Source organism: Denticeps clupeoides, unplaced genomic scaffold (genome assembly GCF_900700375.1).
Source record: "Denticeps clupeoides unplaced genomic scaffold, fDenClu1.1, whole genome shotgun sequence".
NCBI lineage: Eukaryota > Metazoa > Chordata > Actinopteri > Clupeiformes > Denticipitidae > Denticeps > Denticeps clupeoides.
Window position 1 is genome coordinate 76,415 of NW_021630085.1, and position 23,586 is coordinate 100,000.

The window sequence follows — 23,586 nt, forward strand, 5'->3', positions numbered from 1 at the left end:
TGCAGTGATTGTAAGACTGGGGTGATGTGGTCAAATTTCCTGGTTCTGGTTAGAACTCTGGCTGCAGCATTCTGTACTAGCTGGAGTTTACTCATGCACCTACTAGAGCATCCAGACAATAATGCATTGCAGTAATCTAACCTTGATGTAATAAATGCATGGACCAACTTTTCTGCATCATGCATTGAAATGATATTTCTTATTTTCGCAATATTTCTAAGGTGAAAGAATGCTATTCTAGTGACATTATCTACGTGCGAACTGAATGAGAGACCTGCATCAATGATGACACCTAGATCCTTCACTTCAATACTCGGTGAGATAGAGAGGCTATCCAGGGTTATTGTGTAGTCAGCCAGTTTATGCCTGGCTGCTTGAGGCCCGATTACAAGCGCTTCTGTCTTGTCAGGGTTTAGCAGGAGAAAGTTGGTGAGCATCCACTGTCTAATGTCCTTCAGACAATTCTCTATTTTGTTCAGCTGCTGCCTCTGGTCTGGCATTGTCGACAGATACAGCTGTGTGTCGTCAGCGTAGCAATGAAAGCTAATACCGTGTTTGCGGATGACGTCGCCTAAAAGTAACATGTATAAAGAAAAAAGTAACGGACCTAGGACAGAGCCTTGTGGAACACCAAACTCTACTTTACTATGTGAAGACGAAACACCATTGATGTCCACAAACTGATATCGGTTGGTCAAATATGATCTGAACAATTCAAGGGCTGTTCCCTTAATCCCGATAACATTCTCTAACCTGACAAGGAGAATAGCGTGATCAATAGTGTCAAACGCTGCACTCAGATCAAGCAGGACAAGCAGCGAGATGCGTCCCTGATCAGAGGCCAACAGCAGGTCATTAACCACTTTAACCAGCGCTGTCTCAGTGCTATGATGAGGTCTAAATCCTGATTGATATACTTCGTGGATATTGTTACAGTCTAGGTATGCACTCAGCTGCTGGGCTACAACTTTTTCTAAGATTTTTGATATGAACGGAAGGTTGGATATCGGTCTATAATTTGAAAGCTGACTGCGATCAAGATCCGGCTTTTTAATCAGGGGTCTAATGACTGCTACCTTGAACGAACTTGGTACGTGGCCGGTGCTAAGCGACGAGTTAACAATTTTTAAGGATAGAATTTATAACATTGGGTGCTATTTGCTTAAGGAGCCTTGTTGGAATCGGATCCAAAGCGCAAGTACATTGATTTGATGATGAGATTAATTTGATTAATTCATGCTCTTTAATAGGGTTGAATCGTTCTAATCGGTGGTCTATTAGAAGATTATTTTCCATGGAAATATCGGCGGAGCTATTTGTTGTGCTTTTAATCTTCTCTCTATTTGCGACAATTTTTGTATTAAAGAAATTCATAAAATCATCGCTACTATGATTATATTGAGTGGTCGCATCCATTTCTGTCTTATTCCTGGTTAGTTTGGCTATAGTTTTAAACAGGAATCCGGGATTATTTTTGTTTTTGTCTATTAACGAGGACAGATATGTTGATCGAGCCGCGCTAAGAGCCTTCTTATAGTTAAGTAGGCTCTCCTTCCAAGCTATTCGGAATATGTTTAATTTACTTTGACGCCATTTGCGTTCTAATTTCCGGGCGGTCTTCTTAAGCGAGCGCGTGTGATCATTATACCAAGGAATTAAGTTTTTATCTCTTACTATCTTCCTTTTGAGTGGAGCGACTATATCTAACGTACTACGCAGTGTTAATTCTAGACATTTGGTCGCTTGGTCAAGTTCAGCGGGGTCTGACGGTGAGTTTATCAGCGTTGATAAATCTGGTAAGGTATTAATAAACCTCTGTGCCGTACTTGATGTAATTGTCCGTTTGTCTCTATAACGAGGGGGATTGAGTTTGTTGTGTTTGATACATATTTTAAAAGCGATGAGGGAATGACAGCTTTGGAACGTTTGGCCTGCAGGATGAGGAAGAAGGACAGATGGTCTATGATAGTATTTTTTTCCCCAGTAAGTTTCCCCAGTGTTGAGATTTCTGTGATTTGCTTGAACTACAATTTCCATGGAACGAATCTTCAGTATGTGGAAACACAGCCATTGAGGACGCATGTAACCATGAGTTTCTTGGTACCGGTCCCAAGTCCGGTGCCCGACTGAGACATCCAATTTCTGCCATTTACTAAAAGCCCTTATCCAGAGTGCCTTAGTCAATAGTTACAGGGACAGTCCCCCCCTGGAGACCCTCAGGGTTATGTGTCTTGCTCAGGGACATGATGGTAGTAAGTGGGGTTCGAACCTGGGACTTTGTTCTCTAATGATTCAGAGTTGGGTGTGTACCCTCAGAAGGAAGATGGTGATGGGGAGATCTAGTGAATTTTGAGGAATATCTTACCTCATTTTGAATGGATTTTTTTCATCCATGGAGAAGGACTTGAGTGAATAAAGTTTAAGATTTTCAGCCTGAAAAACACCTGACACCACAATCCAGGACCTCATTGACCTTGTTGAGCTGTGACATGTTCATTGTTAGGAGAGCCAAGGTGACTTCACGCTTGTCAATCTAAAACCAACAGCCATGGGCTGTCCTTAATATGAAGCGAGGCAATAAACAGGTGTGTGTGTGTGTGTGTGTGTAAGAGTGTGAGTGCATGTCACAACAACCCAACAGCATTCAAGCTTTTTTTAATTACTGCTACACTAATTATACACACACACACTCAGCAATACAGTCCTGGTCATGTGACAGTAACCACTGCCTTCTTGCACCAGTCCAGTGGGTGGAGGCTCCAGTCATCTGATGGTGCGATACATCATAAAGTCCACCGTGGTGCATCTTGGGAAGTTCCCGACTGAGCTCTCCTCCACTGGGGTATAGACTTTTATTTGACGCATGTGTGTGTCACGTCCATTCTGGTGATTGGCCAGAACTGCAATTTGGATCATGAAGGTCCTGATGGGACTGTTGGCTGCATCGCTGAGTGGAATATGAATCCAGCCACTGGGTTCAACCATCTCCAACTGCTGCGCACGCACAAACACACAATAAAATGTTAAAGGTGCCATTCAATGAAAATGTGACTTTGTGAGATGATTTAACATTAATACGAGGTCCCCGAGCCTGTCTCTGGTCCTGCAGTGGCTAGAAATGGTGACAGGGGTAAAGAGTGTTTGGTCGTTCTGCTTCACTGTTCAGAGAGCAGCAGCTCAGACAGGCGGATCTGGATTTGGCCCATTATGATGTCATAAGAGTAAAGGTTGCCCCCCTGTTCTCCACCAACCGTCATGGCTTCCAAACATGTGAAGAATTGCAGTCGCTCGGTGAGTGGATGTAAAAATGAGCACAAATGTATTTTTTGTTCCGTCACACAAGACTGAAGAACCAGTGGGTTCATTTTATTTTTTTCTGGAATGAATCTGTGGTTGGTAGATGGTGTTGATGAAGTCATTTCCAACTCAACTTCAATATGCTGCTCTCCTCCTCATTACCATTTAAATCTACAGACAGTGAAATGGTGCATCCTGGGACTGGATCAAAGAAGGAGACTTCAGATACATAATTAGGGGACCAACAAGACCAATATAAAAGCAAAAAGAATCATAACAGGGGACCTTTAATATGGCCGTGTCCTAGATTCTGTACTGCAAGGGTGTGTGTGTGTGTGTGTGTTGTACCCTGATTTCCTGCAGGTTGTGGAAGTTGTTTCCAACTCTAACAGAGATCTTGCTCGGTGTGTAGCTCTCATCAGATTTATAATCAGCATAAATACACAGCATCTTCACTGTAGTCTTCCTCCTACACGCACACATACACACACAGTTAAAACGGCTGAGATGTGGCAGCTGCGTGAACTCTGTCCAGCTGCTGGTACCTGAACTGGATGTTAACCAGGTGCGGCTGTGAGCCGTCTGACTGCCAGTACGTCTCCAGGTTATCATCCCTCAACTGGTCCACACCGAACCCTACAGACACATACAGAGAATGTGTGTGTGTGTGTGTGTGTGTGTGTGTATGTATGTGTGTGTATGTATATGTGTGTGTGTAACCCGTCCCGCTCCGGGACTCACCAGGTTTGCAGGAGGACAGGGACCACACCGCCTGGCCGCCGATCTCCCGGACGCAGCCGGTTCTCTCCAGCTGTTTGGGGTCCGCGCCCGCGGGGGTCTTTGCGGGAGTCGCCATGAAAGCAGGCGGAGCGAGTTACGACTCACTAAATACGTAGCAAGTTCCCATTTAGTCAAGTTTAGGTGGAGCCGCGCTGAGCAAAGCAGCAGGTTCCTCCTCTGCAAGCACCTCGGCCACTTCAAATCTCCCCCGCTTCCGGGGTTCTGCGCGCTTTAGTGACGCAGGCATGAACGCGACATGGATACAAACGCTAGATGTCGCGTCTTTGGGAGCGAATGCGTTAACAGAGCCGCCATCTTGGGAGGGGCTAGCGATCTTCTAACAGGAATGAAGATCCATCAGGGCCAAGGTGGAATATAGAATTACAGCACCATAAATTGGCAACTCTGAGAAGCGAATTTTATTGTCTTGGTTCGCCAGACGTATAGTTTCCACCGAGAAGCGATTTTTGAAAATTATAGTATAATTTTATGTTCAAAATGTAACCGGCTTATAGGTATTTTTTTAGGTATTTGAAATTAACAAAGCAACGGCCATCTGTATGGATTTATAGAGAACTGTAAACAACGAACTATACAAAGAAAATGCTTTTTTTATTTAATATAATAGATGAACATAACCGTAGACAGGGCAAGTCCATATACAGAGGCATTTTGTATAGATTTGTAAGCAATATTTACAGGCCTTGATTCTTCGTTATTACAGTCCAGCATCTTCGCTCGTACCGTCAGAGAAGCGTGGATGAAGGAGCTTGGAACCCCATCCAGAGAGGCTGAATGTGACATCTAGTGTTTATATGTTTGGGGCATGACACGCCACGAAAAAGGAGCATAGTAGTAATGTAATTAAAACTGAGTAACAATATTAAACAGAGTAAAACAGTTTACCATAGTTACTGGGGGAAGTCATCAGCGTGCAACCACATTTAATCTCTATGGTAACGGTATGGCAGAGATCCATAATTTTCTCTTCCTAGTCACCCGATTCCTCAGGCAGCTTACTTTAAGTCTTTTCTTCTGGCTCCTACTTATTATGAAATAAAAAAACATACAAAACAAAAACGGCAACATTTTAACAAGATCTCTCAAAGTCTATCACCTTACCCACTCATCCACAACTTTTTATTACATTAACAGTAACATTGCTGGTGCATTTTTTACATCTTGCTGGACTGCTTTTCCTCACGTTGTATGTAATATAACCTCTTTAATAAGCCAGCGCCGTCACCTCTTTGCACAAAGCAAAATTGAAAAATCAATATTTCAGACACACACCACAGTCCCACATGAAAAAAAAAAGGCACATGAAAATAAAAGTAGACTAGGCCTCAAAACGTATTAAAAGGCTTGCTGAAGCTCCACCCCCTCTCTAGCAGGCATCAGAAATCTCTACAGCCATGGGAGCCTCCCCTGCCCCCAAAGCTCCGCCCCTGTTTTATGACATCAGAAATCTCTACGGCCACGGGAGCCTCCCCTGCCATTGAAGCTCCTTTGGTGAAAGCGCTTGGGACTCCCTCTGTAGAAGAACTGCCCAGATCTCAGGGCACCACCAGTCTCTGCCGGTTCTGCAGCCTGGAGCAGTAAGCGTGGATTTCTGATTGGTCCATCAGATTGTACTGGACAGACTCTCTCAGATGTTGTGATGATATTCTGTTCTCTTTTGCTGTCCACACCAGAATCTTGCATGTAGGGATCTGTGGCTGGTTGAACTCGGCTGACCTTTGACCTGGGGACATCTGCCTGGTTGTCCAGCAGCCATGGAGTCTCACTTGCTATGGTGGTGCTGTTCTGGTTCAGTGTCATGGTGGGTGTGTGGTGAAGAAACATGTCACGGGGTGTAAACTGAACCAGAGGCGGGGCCTGTGCCTCCCTACTCAAAAAAGGGGAGGGGCCTGGATGCAACAGGGGTTGAGGGATTTCACCCGACACACAAGACGGTATGGAGAAGTAGAGATTCTGCGGATACGAATTGGGCGTCCTCAAGCGGTGATAGTACGCCTGTGGGACACACAAACAGTTCAAACAAAACCACTGAGGAGCAGACACACATTCAGAGCGTTGGTGAGAACTGACTATTTACATCCTACAGAACATCTAGATCCGACACATACCAGCAGGTTCAGAGACAAAGACACATTATACAGAAACACACCTGCACTCCAAGGTTGAAGAAGAATCGTAAAACTTGGATGTCTGAAAGAAGAAAAACAAAGCAGCAGAACCATCAAATCATGGACATTTATGAAGCAGGCTTTCTCCATGAACAAGTGACCTGGTCAGGTGCAGCTACCTTTAGGGAGGTCCTCTCCTCTGGGAAGGCAGGAGTAGGATGGAGTTGGCACAATCTCATTCTTCTCATTCAAAAGGAATCCTGGGAAGAGTGGGTCCTGAAATTGCACCTGCTGGAAGAGAAGGGGAGGTGGCCTCTGATCTGGAACCACACCTGAAATTTCATAGGTGAGTGAGAAGTGGAAAGCGATTATTGGCATGGAACTGTAACTGTGGAAACAGCTGAGGTGCCCATTACCTGGAGGAGGTGGGATGAACCCAGGAGCTGATGCATGAGGGGTGTACAGAGCAGGAAGAGCCGTGGCCAGTACAGAAGAAGTGGGGTTTGGTACAGTAGAGGTATTGGTCGGCATGGCAGGGGTGGAATCTGATACATGAGCTGGTCCACTAGTAGAGAGTCTGGCTGATTTTGTGTGAGAAAGGGGCGGTGTAATAGTAGGAGGCATCCATGATGTAACAGACGGTTGTACAGCATGAGGATGGTACAGCATGTTTGATGTAGCAGGGGGCAGTGTTGTGGTAGAAGGGGGTGTGGCTGATGTGGCAGGGAGTGGCATGAGAGCAGAGGGCGTGGCTGATGTAGCAGGGAGTGGCATGAGAGCAGAGGGCGTGGCTGATGTAGCAGGGAGTGGCATGAGAGCAGAGGGCGTGGCTGATGTAGCAGGGAGTGGTGTAGTAGTAGGGGGCGTGGCTGATGCAGAAGGAAGTGGAGTGGTATTAGGGGGTGTGGCTAATGCAGAAGGAAGTGGAGTGGTATTAGGGGGTGTGGCTAATGCAAAAGGCAGTAGTGTGGTAGCAGGGGGTGTGGCTAATCTATCAGGGAGTGGAATGGTAGCAGGGGGCGTGGCTGATGCAGAAGGAAGTAGAGTGGTATTAGGGGGTGTGGCTAATGCAGAAGGAAGTGGAGTGGTATTAGGGGGTGTGGCTAATGCAGAAGGTAGTAGTGTGGTAGCAGGGGGTGTGGCTAATCTATCAGGGAGTGGAATGGTAGCAGGGGGCATGGCTGATGCAGAAGGAAGTGGAGTGTTATTAGGGGGTGTGGCTAATGCAGAAGGAAGTGGAGTGGTATTAGGGGGTGTGGCTAATGCAGAAGGCAGTAGTGTGGTAGTAGGGGGTGTGGCTGATCTAGTAGGGAGCGGTATGACAGCAGGGGGCGTGGCTGATGAAAGTGGTGTGGTAGTAGATGGCATGGCTGAAGCAGAAGGCAGTAGTGTGGTATCAGGGGGTGTGGCTAATCTATCAGGGAGTGGAATGGTAGCAGGGGGCGTGGCTGATGCAGCAGGGAGTCGTGTGGTAGTAGGGGGCGTGGCTGATGCAGCAGAGGGTGCGAGAGAACTGGAAATGTAATCGCTGCGTTTGTCCTCTCGTTTATGATGTGGAGTTGACTTCTTCTGATAACACATATAACATTGGAACTAAACACACACTCATTTTCACAACACAAAACGAACATCTTCCAAACAAAAAAAACACACCTTATCAGGATCATCATGTGTGTTCATCAGTTTTTCTGTTCTTTGAATCACATCTGTTAGAAGAACAACAGAACATATAACACACACACACACACACACACACACAGCATTACAGGTAAACACACCTCCTTCACACAGCCTCTGTTTTCGAGACTCAGAGCTCTTCTGGTTACTACGCCCCGCCTTCTTGGGGGTGGGGCTCTGGTATGCCTGCTGGATCTGTGAGAGGAACTCAGAAAATTACATCGCAGTTCTGTGTGTGTGTGTGTGTGTGTGTGTGTGTGTATACCGATGTTTCTAGGGAGGGAAAGCTCATCTCATCCAGAAGAAAATCTGTCCCCTCACTCCTCCTACAGACAGGGACAGAAGAGAGAGAAGGTGAAGAATCACAAAACTGTTTTTCACAAAGTTTGCTGCTTCAGTGTTTTTAGAAGTTTTTGTCAGTTGTTTCTCTGGTGAATTGAAGTTTAATTCTAAGAATTTTATAAATTTCAAAAGCTTTTGTTGACAATTAGATCAAGTTGATGCAAAGAGTCAATACTTGGTGTTGGACCTTTTTTTTGAAGACCTCTAATTCACCCTGTCATGCTGTCAGTCAACTTCTGGGCCAAATCCTGACTGTTGGTGACCCGTTCCTTCATAATCCGTGTTTGGAGTTTATCAGAATTTGTGGGTTTTTGTTTGTCCTGCCACCTTGAGGATTGACCACAAGTTCTGAATTGGATTAAGTTCCGTGGCGTTTCCTGCAATGTACCCAACGTTTTGTTCCCCGAGCCACTTAGTTCTCACTTATCACGCTGGAAATGGTGTCGTTCTTCACCAGACTGTTCTTGGACGGTGGGGAGAAGTTGCTGTTGGAGGATGTTCTGGTTTTACCTTGGTTCTTTATTTATGGCTGTGTTCTGGGGTAAAATTGTGATGGATGAGAAGCAGCCCCATACATTTACATCATTTACATTTACATCATTTACATTTACGGCATTTGGCAGATGCCCTTATCCAGAGCGACTTACAACGTGCTTAAGTTACCATCGATGAAGAGACCAATTCCGGTTCACTAATTCCGGACCCCAACAATGAATACATCTATTTTATTCACTCTGTTGTAGTTTCTATACAGAAGAAGGTTACAAGTTCATCTAAATCTTCTCTAAAGAGGAAGGTCTTGAGCTGCCGTGTGAAGGTGCTCAGTGACTGAGCTGGAAGTTCATTCCACCACCGAGGGGCCAAGACGGAGAAGAGTCTAGATGAGCGTCTTCCTTTTACCTTCAGAGATGGAGGGACCAGGCGAGCAGTACTGGAGGTTCGGAGTATACCAGGTGCAGTGCGAGGTGTAATAAGGGCTGTGAGGTAGGATGGTGCTACTCCATGTTTGGCTTTGTAGGCCAGCATCAGTATTTTGAACCTGATGTGTGCAGCTACTGGGAGCCAGTGGAGGGAACGTAGCAGAGGGGCGGTGTGGAGAACTTGGGAAGGTTGAAGATCTTGAGCATCCTGAGACCATACATGAATGGTCTCAGGAGGCTTTACTGTTGGACGAGACAGGACTGATGGTAGCGTCACCTTCTCTTCTCTGGACAATCATTTTCCCAGATGCCCCAAACAATCAGAAAGGGGCTTCATCAGAGAAAATGACTCAGCAGTCCAGTCCCTGTCCTTTTTACAGAATATCAGTACGTCCTTCATGTTCTTCTTGGAGAGAAGTGGCTTCTTTGCTGCCCTTTTTTACACCAGGTCATCCTCCAGAAGTCTTCTCCTCACTGTACGTGTAGATGGACACCAGCCTGCTGCCATTCCTGAGCAAGCTCTGCACTGGTGGCACCCTGATCCCACAGCTGAATCATCTTCAGTAGACGGTCCTGGCGATTGCTGGACTTTCTCGGGTGACATGAAGCTTTACATTTACAGCATTTATCAGACGCCCTTATCCAGAGCGACTTACAATCAGTATTTACAGGGACAGTCTCCCTGGAGCAACTTAGGGTTAAGTGTCTTGCTCAGGGACACAATGGTAGTAAGCAGGATTTGAACCTGGGTCTTCTGGCTCATAGGCGAGTGTGTTACCCACTAGGCTACTACCAGCCTTCTTCACACCACCAACTTCTCTCCTTGAAGTTCTTCATAATCTGATAAATGAAGTGCAATCTCAGTAGCAGCGATATCCTTGCCTGTGAAGCTCTGATCTTCTAACTCGGTCAGCAGGACAGAATGACCTCCAGCCTTGTGCTCCTCAACACTCTCACTTGTGTTAACGGGAGGATCACGGAAATTATCTCAGCAGGACATTTTATGGGCTGGAATGCAGTGGAAATGGTTTTTTTGTGGGATTAAGTTCCTTTTCACGGCCAAAAAAAAATCATCTGATCTCTCTTCATAACATTCTGGATTATATGCAAATTGCAATAATAAAAACGGAAGCAGCAAACTTTGTTAAAACCAGGATTTGTGTCATTCACAAAACTTTTGGTCACGACTGTACACCCCTCAACTAATCCACCATACAAAACGTGTGTATGTGTGCGAACAAACCTATTATCCTCAGGACATGACTGCTGATTCTGTAGGACACATGGAGCAGCAGATTCGTCTCCTGTACAAAAACACACGCGAAACACAGGGATTCAACTCTGTATTACGATACAATGTGCTGCCATTAGGGGTGTCATATTAATCCTGACTGTGTGGATAATTTGATGCTTTTAAAGGAGATCAGTGGTGATGCTGTGTGTGTGTGTGTGTGTGTGTGTGTGTGTGTGTGTGTGTGTGTGTGTTGCTCCTGGTGATGCTGTGTGTGTTATCTGAGTAAGTGTTTCTCCTGCCGGTGCTGTGTGTGTGTGTGTGTGTGTGTGTGTGTGTTGCTCCTGACAGTGCTGTGTGAGTGTGTGTGTGTGTGTGTGTGTGTGCTTGTTACCTGAGTGTGTGTTGCTCCTGCCGGTGCTGTGTGTGTGTGTGTGTGTGTGTGTGTTACCTGAGCGTGTGTTGCTCCTGCCGGTGCTGTGTGTGTTGCACGCGTGTGTGTGTTGCTCCTGCCGGTGCTGTGTGTGTGTGTGTGTGTGTTACCTGAGTGTGTGTTGCTCCTGCCGGTGCTGTGTGTGTGTGTGTGTGTGTTGCTCCTGCCGGTGCTGTGTGTGTGTGTGTGTGTGTGTGTGTGTGTGTGTGTGTGTGTGTTACCTGAGCGTGTGTTGCTCCTGCCGGTGCTGTGTGTGTGCGTGTGTGTGTGTGTTGCACGCGTGTGTGTGTTGCTCCTGCCGGTGCTGTGTGTATGTGTGTTACCTGAGTGTGTGTTGCTCCTGCCGGTGCTGTGTGTGTGCGTGTGTGTGTGTGCGTGTGTGTGTGTGTTGCACGTGTGTGTGTGTTGCTCCTGCCGGTGCTGTGTGTGTGTGTTACCTGAGTGTGTGTTGCTCCTGCCGGTGCTGTGTGTGTGTGTGTGTGTGTTACCTGAGTGTGTGTTGCTCCTGCCGGTGCTGTGTGTGTGTGTGTGTGTGTTACCTGAGCGTGTGTTGCTCCTGCCGGTGCTGTGTGTGTGCGTGTGTGGGTGTGTTGCACGCGTGTGTGTGTGTGTTTGTTACCTGAGCGTGTGTTGCTCCTGCCGGTGCTGTGTATGTGCGTGTGTGTGTGTGTGTTGCACGCGTGTGTGTGTTGCTCCTGCCGGTGCTGTGTGTGTGTGTGTGTTACCTGAGCGCGTGTTGCTCCTGCCGGTGCTGTGTGTGTGCGTGTGTGGGTGTGTTGCACGCGTGTGTGTGTGTGTTTGTTACCTGAGCGTGTGTTGCTCCTGCCGGTGCTGTGTATGTGCGTGTGTGTGTGTGTGTTGCACGCGTGTGTGTGTTGCTCCTGCCGGTGCTGTGTGTGTGTGTGTGTTACCTGAGCGCGTGTTGCTCCTGCCGGTGCTGTGTGTGTGCATGTGTGCGTGTGTTGCACGTATGTGTGTGTTGCTCCTGTCGGTGCTGTGTGTGTGTGGGTGTTACCTGAGTGTGTGTTGCTCCTGCCGATGTGGTGTTTTTTGTCCCTTTTAGTCCAAGATTTATTGTCTGGAGAGCGCAGATTCTTCAGAGACACAGCATGACTAAGGCACACACACACACACACACACACACACACACAGAATGCTACTGTACTACACTATAAATCTTAAGTGCTCCACACACCTGCAGTACTAGTGACAGTGACGTGTGACAACGTCCTGCTCCACATACCTCTGCTTCAGGTGAGGGATGTAGACGCTGACCGGTCCACTGTCCGGACTGACGGCCTGAATCACTGCAGAGATGAACGGTCCAGCAGGGGTCAAACGTACCTGATACACACACACACAATTTGCTGTGATAATTATAGTTTCTCTGTGTATTGTGATGCAGTGCTGGCCTAGTTGGTAAGGAAGCGGAACCGTAATTGGAAGGTTGTGGGTTCGAATGCCGAACCGCCAACAAGCCACCGAGGTCCCCTTAATCGGGGGATCGTCCCCACACACTGCTCCCCGGTCGTTGTGTTTCACAATAATAATCACCACACTTTCGCTTAATTGTGCCACTCATTACATTAGCTCCGCAGTCTCACCACTGTCTTCTTGAGCTACATCATCTACTGATTTGGTAGGAATAGCATCGTCTCAATGATGGATTCTGGGTATTTTTGGGTCTCACCTGGCACCGGTCTCCAGCTCTGTACTGCATCCCCGCAGCCATGTGGAAATCCCGGTCCTGCTGAGCTGCATACCACACAAAGTGATGAGAGGATGACCTTGGAGAAGTCACATGATCAGGTCCTCAGTACCAACCTCGTTTGGAGCTCTGCCAGACGTCGTACTCAACATTTCTGTACACAGAAGGGCTGAGGGAGTTCCTCACCCTCACCGAAGGGAACGCCTAACACACACACACACACACACACACACACACAACAATCAGACGAGTGTGTGTGTGTATGTCTCTGTGTGTGTGTTTCTCGCTGTACCATGCATTTCTGAGCTTCTGAGCTTCTCTCCTCCCTTTTCTGTCTGAGCCTAAAGGCAGATAGACACACACGCACACACACACACACACACAGTTCATTCATTAATGTTCTTATTGTTCAGATAGCTGTAAAAAAAAAAAAAAAAAAAAAAGACCCTCCCAGAACACACATACATACACAGAGACTCACCACAGATCTTCCTCCTCTGATTCATCACAGCTGTTGTACTCCACCTTCACAATCACAGCAGACTCACTATCCCCTTGCACTCTTCTGCTTAAAACATTCTGATGAACTCCAAACACACGTTCATACAACAACTCGTACAACACAGCTACACACACACACACACACACACAACACTTGTGAAGTTAGTGGAACCATTACAGTTCATACAATAGACGCATTCACACACCAAAACAGTGCAACTCACACTGACAGAGGGCGGCGGTGTTGGGGTAGGAGGCGGAGTAAACGCTGTCGTAGTGATTCTCGTTCAGAAAGCACAGGACAACCTAACAGACATGCACACCAAACACGGTCACTGGAGTTGTGCAGGTGAGAATCACGCCTGTCACCACTCGGCTGGATTACTGCAATGCACTTTATATAGGGGTCAGTGCTCCTTCCATCATGCATCTCCAGAGCTGCTCTTTTATCTGCCACATTACCCCTATTTTAGCTTCATTACACTGGCTGCCCAGTCTCCATGGCCTGGCCCCATCCTCCGGCCTTATACGCCCTCTTGCTCCCTCAGGTCAGCCCATCAGCTGCAAATTTAGAGGAGAATCTTTGGAACGATCTGCCTCTAGAGACTCGACAGGCCTCTTCTCTGTCAGTTTTTAAATCCTGTTTGAAAACCCACCTCTTTACCCGGGCTTTTTTTTTACACCTTATGACATGTTTGGATTTCAGCTCATTTTTACTTTTATTTTAGTCGCTTTTAGTAATTTTATACTGTAGTATGTTTTAACTTTGCTGATTTTATTTATCTTTTTACTTATTGTCCTAACGTATTCACTGTACAGCACTTTGGTCCTGTGTTGGTTGCTTTAAAGTGCTTTATAAATAAAGTTGGATTGGAGAGGGAACTCGATTCTGGTCGATGTACAAAACAATTTACAATATAGTCTAATATTGTATAAACAGAAATAATACCACAGGTGGACTGTGTAGTTGCTGTGCTGTAGGTTTTTAGCATTGTAACAGTTCAGCTGCTGTGTGTGTGTGTGTGTGTGTGTGGTAAACATGTCTTAATTACCTTCTCCTTAAACCCATGTTGTGTGATATTTACTGGATCTTTTCCAACTTCCTGGAAAATGATGAAATCTCGCCTTCAAGAGAAAAATCCTCAAATCAACACAGACCCAAAATACATCATCCCCTCAAACTAAAATCTCACTCCATCTCTCCAAATACATCCGCATCCAAACAAAAGCGCACGCCATGCTCCCAAGACAGCAGCAAACTAAAATCTCACTCAATCTCGCCAAAATACATCATCCTCTCAAACTAAAACCACGCCACCGCAAAATACAGCATCCCAACTAAATCCCACTCAGCCTCTCCCCCCCAAATACATCAGCCCGCAAACTAAATCTCACTCCAAAAGACAGGCAGCAGCGCAACGAAAAGCGCACGCCAGGCGCGCCAAAGGCCATGCAGCACGGCAAACGAAAAGCGCACGCAAGCGCGCCAAAAGACAGCAGCCGCGCAAACGAAAAGCGCACGCCAGGCGCGCCAAAAGTACAGAGCCGCGCAGAACGAAAAGCGCACGCCAGCGCGCCCAAAGACAGCAGCCGCGCAAACCGAAAAGCGCACGCCAGCGCGCCAAAGACAGCAGCAGCGCAAACGAACAGCGCACGCACAGCGCGCCAAAAGACAGCAGCAGCGCAAACGAAAAGCGCACGCCAGCGCGCCAAAAGACAGCAGAGCGCAAACGAAAAGCGCACGCCAGCGCGCCAAAAGACAGCAGCGGCAAACGAAAAGCGCACGCCAGCGCGCCAAAAGACAGCAGCAGCGCAAACGAAAAGCGCACGCCAGCGCGCCAAAAGACAGCAGCAGCGCAAACGAAAAGCGCACGCAAGCGCGCCAAAGACAGCAGCCGCGCAAACGAAAAGCGCACGCCAGCGCGCCAAAAGACAGCAGCCCGCAACGAAAGCGCACGCCAGAGCGCCAAAAGACAGCAGCCCGCAAACGAAAAGCGCACTCCAGCGCTCCAAAAGACATCATCATCTCAAACTAAAATCTCACTCCATCTCTCCAAAATGCATCATCATCTCAAACTAAAATCTCACTCAATCTCTCCAAAATACATCATCCTCTCAAACTAAAATCTCACTCCATCTCTCCAAAATACAGCACCCGCAAAAAAATCTCACGCCATCTCTCCAAAATACATCATCCCCTCAAACTAAAATCTCACTCCATCTCTCCAAAATACATCATCCTCTCAAACTAAAATCTCACTCCATCTCTCCAAAATACATCATCCTCTCAAACTAAAATCTCACTCCATCTCTCCAAAATACATCATCCTCTCAAACTAAAATCTCACTCCATCTCTCCAAAATACATCATCTCAAACTAAAAGTTTTTCTGCAGTGTTATGGAACTGCAGATCCTTTAAAATGTATTATTGTGGTTCTGATGCAAGTGCAACCAGTGCAGGTCAACATTCAAAAAATTTTTCATGCTGTTCAACAGTTGGAATCTAATTTCAAAGCTGAATACAAAAAGTTTAACCAGGATCTAGGAGTTTGACTAGATATTCTGGAGTATTTTACAGAGTTTGTAATTCAGAAAATGATTTTGTGTTAAAAGGATCAGACACACACTTACTTATAGAGTAGGGCAAGAGCACTGATTTCCACCTGTCCCACCCAACTCTGTGGGAAATAATAGAAAAATGAAATACTTTTTCATCACGATATCTATGATTATTAACTATAAACTAGTTAATGATGTAACATCAACCAAACAGACCTGTGGGTCCTGGAGCTTCTGTATATAGTCGTCAAAATCACCTTCAATGAACTACAGATAGAAAGAGAAAAAGAAAACATACACACACAATTCACTTCCAGAACAGAGGACCAATTCTGGTTTTGCCCTCAACCACGTACGCACACTAGTGATGTGTCAGTCGTGAACGGAACATCTCTCGGAGCTGCTTAAACTAAAAAAAAAAGACTGAAATATTGTTGCTTGGACCTAAATCCGGCAGAATAAACCTATCCGACCTCTCAGTAAACATTGATGGGACTCCACCAAAGACCTGGGAATCACAATAAACAATCATTTATCTTTCGAGAATCACATAAGCATTTACATTTACAGCGACTGACAACGTGCTTTCAAGTTACCATCGATGAAGAGATCAATTCCGGTTCACTAGGACCCCAACTATGAATACATCTATTTAATTCACTCTGTTGTAGATTCTGTACACAAGTTCGACAACAAGAAAATTACAATTTAATCTAAATATTCTTTAAAGAGGAAGATCTTGAGCTGTCGTTTGAAAATACTCAGTGACTGAGCTGTTCTGACCTCAAGGGTAAGTTCATTCCACCACCGAGGGGCCAAGACGGAGAAGAGTCTAGATGAATGTTTTCCTTCTACCTTCAGAGATGGAGGGACCAGGCGAGCAACATTTATGGTGTTCTTTCACCTCCACAATGTTTCAAAGCTAAGACGAACACTCACCAGGCATGATGCAGAAAAACTGGTGCATGAATTTGTGAGGTCAAGAATCGACTACGGCAATGATCTAGTTATTGGAAGCCCAGTAACATCTCAGTTCAAAGTGCCGCTGCAAGAATTCAAACGGGAATGAGAAGACACATCACACCGATTCTCTCTCAACTTCTATAGGCCGCTCTCCTCCTTGTCCCGCCTCTCTCCTCCTCATTAGCATTTAAAGCCACAGACAGTAAAACGGCGCGTCCTGGGAAATCTTATTATGGGACTGGATCAAAGTGGCTGTAATTCTGATACAGAATTAGGGGACCAACAAGACCGATTTAAAAGCAAAAAGAATTATAATCGTCTTTGTCTCACCATCTGGCATGGTGAAGTCGACTAATAGAGCGATTGCATGCAGAGAGACAGGAGGGAAGACGCTCTCGACAAAATGAGCCACAGCAGGAATCGGAGTAAAATTTGAACACATTTTAAATACATTGGTAATATGAAGGCAGAGTGTATATAAGTCATATACGTTTTGCATGTTAGTCATTAATTTAATACCAAAAATAAACACCAAAAAACTAATCTGAAGAGCCACTTGGGAGCCGAAAGAGTCGGCTCTTTTAAGTGATCCGAGCTATAAGAGTCGGCTCTCTGATAACTTACGGCCTCGTATGTGTGTCGGTGTCGCCTGATGTAGTTCACACAAGAGCGTCTCACGTCGGCATGTTTCTTCTGACAAAGCAGCACCTGGCGGAGAAGCACCGCAGTAACATGAGGAGTTGCTGTACCTGTCCGACCAGAACTTCTCCACCTCATGGAGGAAGCTCCAGAAGAAGCTCACCTGCTCGGCCACCGCCCTGAACAGGCACGACCCGTCCTTGGCGGTGGGTTTTCGGTAGAAGCCACTGACGCGGAGGTGCTCGTCCATCCCGCTGCTCTCCTCGACCGGGAACTTCGGCCCACTTTCACTTTCACCGAAGCCACGCCCAGCCCAGGGCCGCGGGGGATTCTGGGAGACGCGCTCGGTTTTTAATAGATTTTATTCGAATTTTCTCCATTTACATTTACATTTAGGGCATTTGGCAGACGCCCTTATCCAGAGCGACTTACAACGTGCTTTCAAGTTACCATCGATGAAGAGATCAATTCCGGTTCACTAGGACCCCAACTATGAATACATCTATTTAATTCACTCTGTTGTAGATTCTGTACACAAGTTCGACAACAAGAAAATTACAATTTAATCTAAATATTCTTTAAAGAGGAAGGTCTTGAGCTGTCGTTTGAAGGTGCTCAGTGGCTGAGCTGTTCTGACCTCGAGGGGAAGTTCATTCCACCACCGAGGGGCCAAGATGGAGAAGAGTCTAGATGAGCGTCTTCCTTTTACCTTCAGAGATGGAGGGACCAGGCGAGCAGTACTGGAGGCTCGGAGTATACCAGGTGCAGTGCGGGGTGTAATAAGGGCTGTGAGGTAGGATGGTGCTGCTCCATGTTTGGCTTTGTAGGCCAGCATCAGTATTTTGAACCTGATGCGTGCAGCTACTGGGAGCCGGTGGAGGAACGTAGCAGAGGGGTGGTGTGGGAGAAGGCAGCACAGCACGCAGAAGCAAGATAAAATCCCGTTTTTATTGTAACAGTAAAAAAACCACAGTAAGCAGGTTATACTGAGTCTGGAGCAGGGAGATCACCCAACCACCACAATACCAGAGAGAATCTGACATCTTGTAGAAAAATAAATCTGTTCGTTCTCCTGCTGTAAACAAATGGAATGTCATGCTCTTTGGTCCGAGAGCAGCTACGCCACTTTAAGGCACTTTTCCATCCTCTGGACAGCAAGGGATCAGATGGGCTGCAGGCCCGGGAGCTTCATTGCCTGAGAGGAGCGAGGAACAGTCAAACTACAATCCACAGACGCTGAAACGTGTGTGTGTGTGTGTGTGTGTGTGTGTGCTTTATACACCTTCTGTCGGTTTTGCATCCAGCCTCGGATGGTTGGCACCAGAACACTGCCCAGCAGAATCTGGGCCGGATGGTAAACAAGTAACGGAACAGACATCAGAGAGAGGTGTTCATCACCAGCAAATACGATTTTTAACATGGGAATACCTGCGATACACACACACACACACACACAACAGGGATGCATCAAGTCCTCACAATAAAACATAATCATCATGAGAACACATCATAACATTAAATGCAACATTTTACGAGTTCCTCTAGCCTGTCTCTGGTCCAGCAGTGGCTAGAAATGGCGAGAGGTGTAAAGAGTGTTCGATCATTCTGCTTCACCGTTCAGAGAGCGCAAGCTCAGAGGTTCGGATCTGGAATTCGTCATTAGGGGAATTTACATTTACAGCATTTATCAGACGCTCTTATCCAGAGCGACTTACAATCAGTATTTACAGGGACAGTCCCCCCCGGAGCAACTTAGGGTTAAGTGTCTTGCTCAGGGACACAATGGTAGTATGCGGGACTTGAACCCGGGTCTTCTTGTTCATAGGCGACTACCACCCCCGCCCCTAAAACATTACCTCCACGGACCATCATGGCTTCCAAATGTGTGAAGCACTGCAGTTGACTGGATGTAAAAATGAACACAAACATTTTTTTTTTATTTCCGTCATGCGAGACTCTGAAGAACCAGCAGGTTAATTAAATTTTTTTATGGAAAAATGTGACACGACTTCCTGTCTGCGGCAAACGCTGTGGTTGGTGAACGGTGTTGATGACGTAATTTCCGCGAATGTCCGCTCAACTTCTATAGGCTGCTCTCCTCATTTGCATTTAAAGCTACATACAGCAAAACGAAAATAATAAAAACGAAATATACAATTATTAAATAGCCTTGACTTCCCACGTCACATGATAAAAGTGAAATATTCTGCAGTGGCGGGTTAAACACACACACACTCTCCTACCCAGTGTGAGAGACTTGTGTGTGGCACAGAACATGATGGCCACCGTGTCAGCCGGCGTGAACCCAGACACCCTCCTGCAGGACAGATCAGAAGCGCATGTGAGATGAACCAAGTTTTATTCCCTTCCTTCCAAGCCGAAGATAAGGAACGTCCGCAGCTCCACCAGGAACCTCAGACAAGCTTGGATTACTGTCCGGATGACGGTCACCTGCCATTAATGATACTTGTTCATTTTCTTTATCCTTCGGTCTAAATATTGAAAAGGAATTTATTGTTGATTTAAAGAAGACCGGTCACCAGCCTGGATCAACAGAAAAGCTCAGCAGCAGGATGGGTGAGAACCTTCAGTCACTGATACTTTAGATGGACAACATGTAAAGCAGTTAGGTAATAAAATGCGAAAGTAAGGAGCCCACACTCACCTGGAAGAAACAACAAATGTCAGCAGCAAAAAACTCAGCTGTACAAATAAAACTGGACAGAAAAGGAGAAATAATGATGCTCACGTTCTAAAAGCATGGAATTCATTCGAAAAGTCCCACACACTCACTGATGAAACAGACGAGCAGGAGGCTCAGCTGGTCGATGGATGCGTTGGACGATGCAAACGTCTCGCAGAACGTGCTGTAGATGATCAGGAGGAGAACAACGCTGCTGATGCTGCCGAATGGCGGCTTTTTACGGTCCAACCATTCCCTGATCCAGCGCCGACACGCCTGCAAACATCCAGACATGCAGCTAGTGGTGCACACACACACACGTACACACACTCATATACACACACACACACACAGACACACTGACCTGGCCAAATATCAGTGGGGCGACAACAGTCATAAATAGCTGAGAGAAGATTGAAGAGAATGGAACCGAGGAGCTTGAGCCCAGCTGCAGGAGAGAGAAAGATCAGACACACACACACACACAATGAACCACATCTACAAGACACAAATATCACACAACATCTAAATAAAATCAGAGTAAAACTTACAAAGAGCAGAAGCAACAAAGGTGTCACAAAAATACCCTGCAAAACACAAACCCATTACACTACAGCACAGATCCAACACACACCACTGTAACTGGTCACAGTCAAGACTGTGTGCAGTGAATAATGCTTATTTTATAGTCAGTCAATGAGTATTTGTTGAGGATTTATCTTCATACTCACCAGAAAACTCCCAAATGCAGAGTTAAATATAGCTGCTGCCTGTGAACAATTTATACTCTTTAAAAAAAATCACCAAGATACACAATCACACGAAGATAAACACACACGGGACAACTCACCTCGTTTCCCCCTACAGCTTTAGTGAGAATCACTGCAGAGGAGACTGGAGGAGGCATACAGCCCACTGTCTGCAAGCTAACACAGTTAAACACAGTTAACAGGCTCATTCATACACTGTCTGCAAGCTAACACAGTTAAACACATTTACATTTACGGCATTTATCAGACGCTCTTATCCAGAGCGACTTACAATCAGTAGTTACAGGGACAGCAACAAGGGTTATGTGTCTTGCTCAGGGACACAATGGTAGTAAGCGGGATTCGAACCTGGGTCTTCTGGTTCACAGGCGAGTGTGTTACCCACTAGGCTACTACCACCCTACGCAAGCTAGCACAGTTAAACACAGTTAACACGCTCATTCAAGCAAACACAGTTATCAAAAGGTGTGAAAAGCGAAAGCAAAGTGATTGTCATTGTGAAACACTGCAGCTCAGCACACAGTGACATGGTGAAACATGTCCTCTGTATTTAACTACCACCCTTGGTAAGCAGTGGGCATCATGACAGGGGCCCGGGGAGCAGTGTGTGGGGACGGTGGACCGGGATTTGAACCCGCAACATTCTCATTACTGGGGCTGCTTCCTTAACTGCTAGGCCACCGCTTCCCCTTTTTTTAGTGGGGAATGTTGACTGAGTGCCGGCTACTGGACTCGAACCCGCAGCCTTCCGCTTACGAGTCTGTCCGTTAACCGTCAGGCCAACACTTCTTCACTGTAACGTGTATGAAATGTTCATTCATGCACGGAAACTTGGTGAAAGAACACATTCAGCACCATGTTTCTGTACCCAAGAATCCGTAAAAGAGTTCATTCACACTCACACACACACATCCCAACTACACATTTCTACATGTTGTCTTGTGTGTGTGTGTGTGTGTGTGTGTGTGTGCGTGCGTGCGTGCGTGCGTGCGAGCAAACTGTGGGATTTGCAGAGAAAATCTGTGCTTCTAAGTCAGGGTTAGATGTTCCTCCAGTCTTTATTTGTTGTATTATATGCACTGGGGTTGGTTGTGTGTGTGTGTGTGTGTGTGTGTGTGTGTGAGAATACAGACCCTCTCAGCAGCCACTGGTTGATGGACGTGAGTTGCAGCAACTGCAGCAAAAGCCAGACAGCGAATGGGAAGAAGATGAGAGTGAAGCTCTGAACAAAGACGTGCAGCCGAACATGAAGAAGAGCGCTGGTCAGTTCCTGGGGGACAAAGTTAAAAAGACGGAAAAAACACTTTAAATAAAAAGACACACGGCGCAACACGGTCCCCTCAAAAAGACACGGGGCACAATACGGTCCCCTCAAAAATACACACGCCGCAACACGGTCCCCTCAAAAAGACACACGGCGCAACACGGTCCCCTCAAAAAGACACACGGCTCAATACGGTCCCCTCAAAAAGACACACGGCTCAATACGGTCCCCTCAAAAAGACACACGGCGCAACACAGTCCCCTCAAAAAGACACAGGGCACAATACGGTCCCCTCAAAAAGACACACGGCGCAATACGGTCCCCTCAAAAAGACACACGGCGCAATACGGTCCCCTCAAAAAGACACACGGCGCAACACAGTCCCCTCAAAAAGACACGGGGCACAATACGGTCCCCTCAAAAAGACACACGGCGCAACACGGTCCCCTCAAAAAGACACGGGGCACAATACGGTCCCCTCAAAAAGACACACGGCGCAACACGGTCCCCTCAAAAAGACACACGGCGCAACACGGTCCCCTCAAAAAGACACACGGCGCAATACGGTCCCCTCAAAAAGACACACGGCGCAATACGGTCCCCTCAAAAAGACGTTAACATGGTGCTCTGCTGTCCCTGCAGTTTGACGTTAAGAATCCTCATGCAGGGTGGTAGTAGCCTAGTGGTAAAACACTCTACTGTGAACCAGATGTCCCAGGTTCGAACCCCACTTACTACCATCATGTCCCTGAGCAAGACGCTTAACCCTGAGTGTCTCCAGGGGGGGACACTGATTGTAAGTCCCTCTGGATAAGGGCGTCTGTAAATTATGTTTTTGAAAGGTGCACCTCTAGTTCTACGTCGTGCAGCTCTCATAACTTCATATAAACTCTCAGCGAGATGTTCCACATGGTCCCTACTTGACATGACGTGTGTTTTATACCTCGGTCTTCAGGGACAGGCCACTGTTGAAGAAGATGAGCGACACCGCCACGTAGGAGATGGTGACCTCTGGCCGGAGAGCACCTGAAGGGGACAGTGACAGGTTTTCCAGGTTGACCAGGTTGACCAGGTTGACCAGGCTTCACGGAGAAACACTCACCGCCTTTCAGTCCGACCCTGGGCTCGACTTTGGCGCTGATGATCACCAGAATGATCCCGATGATGAACCACTCCTTCCGGATCCGCGCTACGAGCCCCATGGCATCCGGCGCCGTCCGTCGCCAACGCGCTGTGACTGTCGCCGCAGCGGCGGCGCAGCGGCCCGTTTCCGGGTGGCAGGCAGGCACCACGTGTCCAAACAAACCCGCCGTCCGGGTTCCGTATCAGGCGCTCTGCTGCCGCCTGGCGGCAGGGAGGAGAAGCTGCTCCTCCACACGCACTGGTTTCACCCAAAATGTCAAATTAAAGTAATATAAAATCCTGAAAAATAATGTGGCCCTGAGGATTTCCCCCATTTCTTTTTATTCTTGTCCTTGTGTCACATACCAACGTGTTCTTATGTTACATACCCTACAGCACACTCAGCCTGGCCCTAAACACACACACACACACACACAGATATTACAAGGAACAGGGCAGCATAACAGCTACAGATGCCGTGTGTGAGTGTGTGTGTGTGTGTGTCTGTTGTGTGTGGGAGAGAGAGAGTATGTGTGTGTGTGTTTGTGTGTGTGTGAGAGAGAGAGA

At 46.8% G+C, this 23,586-nt stretch overlaps 3 protein-coding genes across 9 annotated transcripts; all 3 read right to left on the minus strand.

Moving 5' to 3' along the window:
* Positions 1 to 2,666: 2,666 nt before the first annotated feature.
* Positions 2,667 to 4,295, minus strand: anapc10 (anaphase promoting complex subunit 10). Its single transcript, XM_028968473.1, has 4 exons — positions 4,039 to 4,295; positions 3,843 to 3,933; positions 3,646 to 3,766; positions 2,667 to 2,994 (listed from the first exon to the last, which is right to left on the minus strand). Exons 1-4 carry the CDS (start codon positions 4,151 to 4,153, stop codon positions 2,764 to 2,766), a joined length of 558 nt encoding a protein of 185 aa, XP_028824306.1. The 5' UTR covers positions 4,154 to 4,295; the 3' UTR covers positions 2,667 to 2,763.
* A 377-nt stretch (positions 4,296 to 4,672) lies between these two features.
* On the minus strand, positions 4,673 to 17,476 carry otud4 (OTU deubiquitinase 4). Of its 5 annotated transcripts, XM_028968490.1 has the most exons (21): positions 17,344 to 17,476; positions 17,166 to 17,249; positions 15,795 to 15,845; positions 15,651 to 15,697; positions 14,071 to 14,143; positions 13,243 to 13,324; positions 12,999 to 13,143; positions 12,810 to 12,858; positions 12,634 to 12,721; positions 12,500 to 12,564; positions 12,053 to 12,153; positions 11,825 to 11,922; positions 10,389 to 10,449; positions 8,149 to 8,209; positions 7,985 to 8,078; positions 7,860 to 7,912; positions 6,623 to 7,775; positions 6,386 to 6,538; positions 6,248 to 6,288; positions 5,547 to 6,093; positions 4,673 to 5,482 (listed from the first exon to the last, which is right to left on the minus strand). In XM_028968490.1, the coding sequence occupies exons 1-21, from the start codon at positions 17,428 to 17,430 to the stop codon at positions 5,475 to 5,477; spliced, it is 3,141 nt and encodes a 1,046-aa protein (XP_028824323.1). In that variant the 5' UTR covers positions 17,431 to 17,476; the 3' UTR covers positions 4,673 to 5,474. The 5 variants fall into 5 exon arrangements, with proteins under 5 accessions (XP_028824323.1, XP_028824325.1, XP_028824324.1 ...); XM_028968492.1 differs by having other exon boundaries at positions 4,673 to 6,093; positions 13,249 to 13,324; XM_028968491.1 differs by having other exon boundaries at positions 4,673 to 6,093; positions 6,623 to 7,772.
* A 633-nt stretch (positions 17,477 to 18,109) lies between these two features.
* On the minus strand, positions 18,110 to 23,187 carry slc10a7 (solute carrier family 10 member 7). 3 transcript variants are annotated; one of them, XM_028968461.1, is made up of 12 exons: positions 23,000 to 23,187; positions 22,841 to 22,923; positions 21,767 to 21,903; positions 20,714 to 20,789; positions 20,595 to 20,633; positions 20,415 to 20,450; positions 20,228 to 20,311; positions 19,974 to 20,139; positions 19,846 to 19,897; positions 19,424 to 19,497; positions 18,463 to 18,608; positions 18,110 to 18,375 (listed from the first exon to the last, which is right to left on the minus strand). In XM_028968461.1, exons 1-12 carry the CDS (start codon positions 23,097 to 23,099, stop codon positions 18,343 to 18,345), a joined length of 1,026 nt encoding a protein of 341 aa, XP_028824294.1. In that variant the 5' UTR covers positions 23,100 to 23,187; the 3' UTR covers positions 18,110 to 18,342. The 3 variants fall into 3 exon arrangements, with proteins under 3 accessions (XP_028824294.1, XP_028824296.1, XP_028824295.1); XM_028968463.1 differs by lacking the exons at positions 18,110 to 18,375; positions 19,846 to 19,897 and having other exon boundaries at positions 18,467 to 18,608; XM_028968462.1 differs by lacking the exons at positions 18,110 to 18,375; positions 18,463 to 18,608; positions 19,846 to 19,897 and having other exon boundaries at positions 19,266 to 19,497.
* Positions 23,188 to 23,586: the final 399 nt, after the last annotated feature.

Bases quoted from the DNA above. Each gene is read 5' to 3' on its own strand.
- anapc10 (XM_028968473.1), bottom strand. From the start codon at position 4,153: ATGGCGACTCCCGCAAAGACCCCCGCGGGCGCGGACCCCAAACAGCTG. The intron at 3,934-4,038 runs GTGAGTCCCGGA...ATGTGTCTGTAG, and splicing joins CCTGTCCTCCTGCAAACCTG to GGTTCGGTGTGGACCAGTTG. The intron at 3,767-3,842 runs GTACCAGCAGCT...GTGTGCGTGTAG, and splicing joins CTGGTTAACATCCAGTTCAG to GAGGAAGACTACAGTGAAGA.
- otud4 (XM_028968490.1), bottom strand. From the start codon at position 17,430: ATGGACGAGCACCTCCGCGTCAGTGGCTTCTACCGAAAACCCACCGCC. The intron at 12,859-12,998 runs GTGAGTCTCTGT...ATCTGCCTTTAG, and splicing joins TCAGAGGAGGAAGATCTGTG to GCTCAGACAGAAAAGGGAGG. The intron at 12,565-12,633 runs GTTGGTACTGAG...TGTGGTATGCAG, and splicing joins CTGGCAGAGCTCCAAACGAG to CTCAGCAGGACCGGGATTTC.
- slc10a7 (XM_028968461.1), bottom strand. From the start codon at position 23,099: ATGGGGCTCGTAGCGCGGATCCGGAAGGAGTGGTTCATCATCGGGATC. The intron at 20,312-20,414 runs GTAAGTTTTACT...TCTCTCCTGCAG, and splicing joins CTTTGTTGCTTCTGCTCTTT to CTGGGCTCAAGCTCCTCGGT. The intron at 18,609-19,423 runs GTAGGAGAGTGT...TGTGTATCGCAG, and splicing joins ACACAAGTCTCTCACACTGG to GTATTCCCATGTTAAAAATC.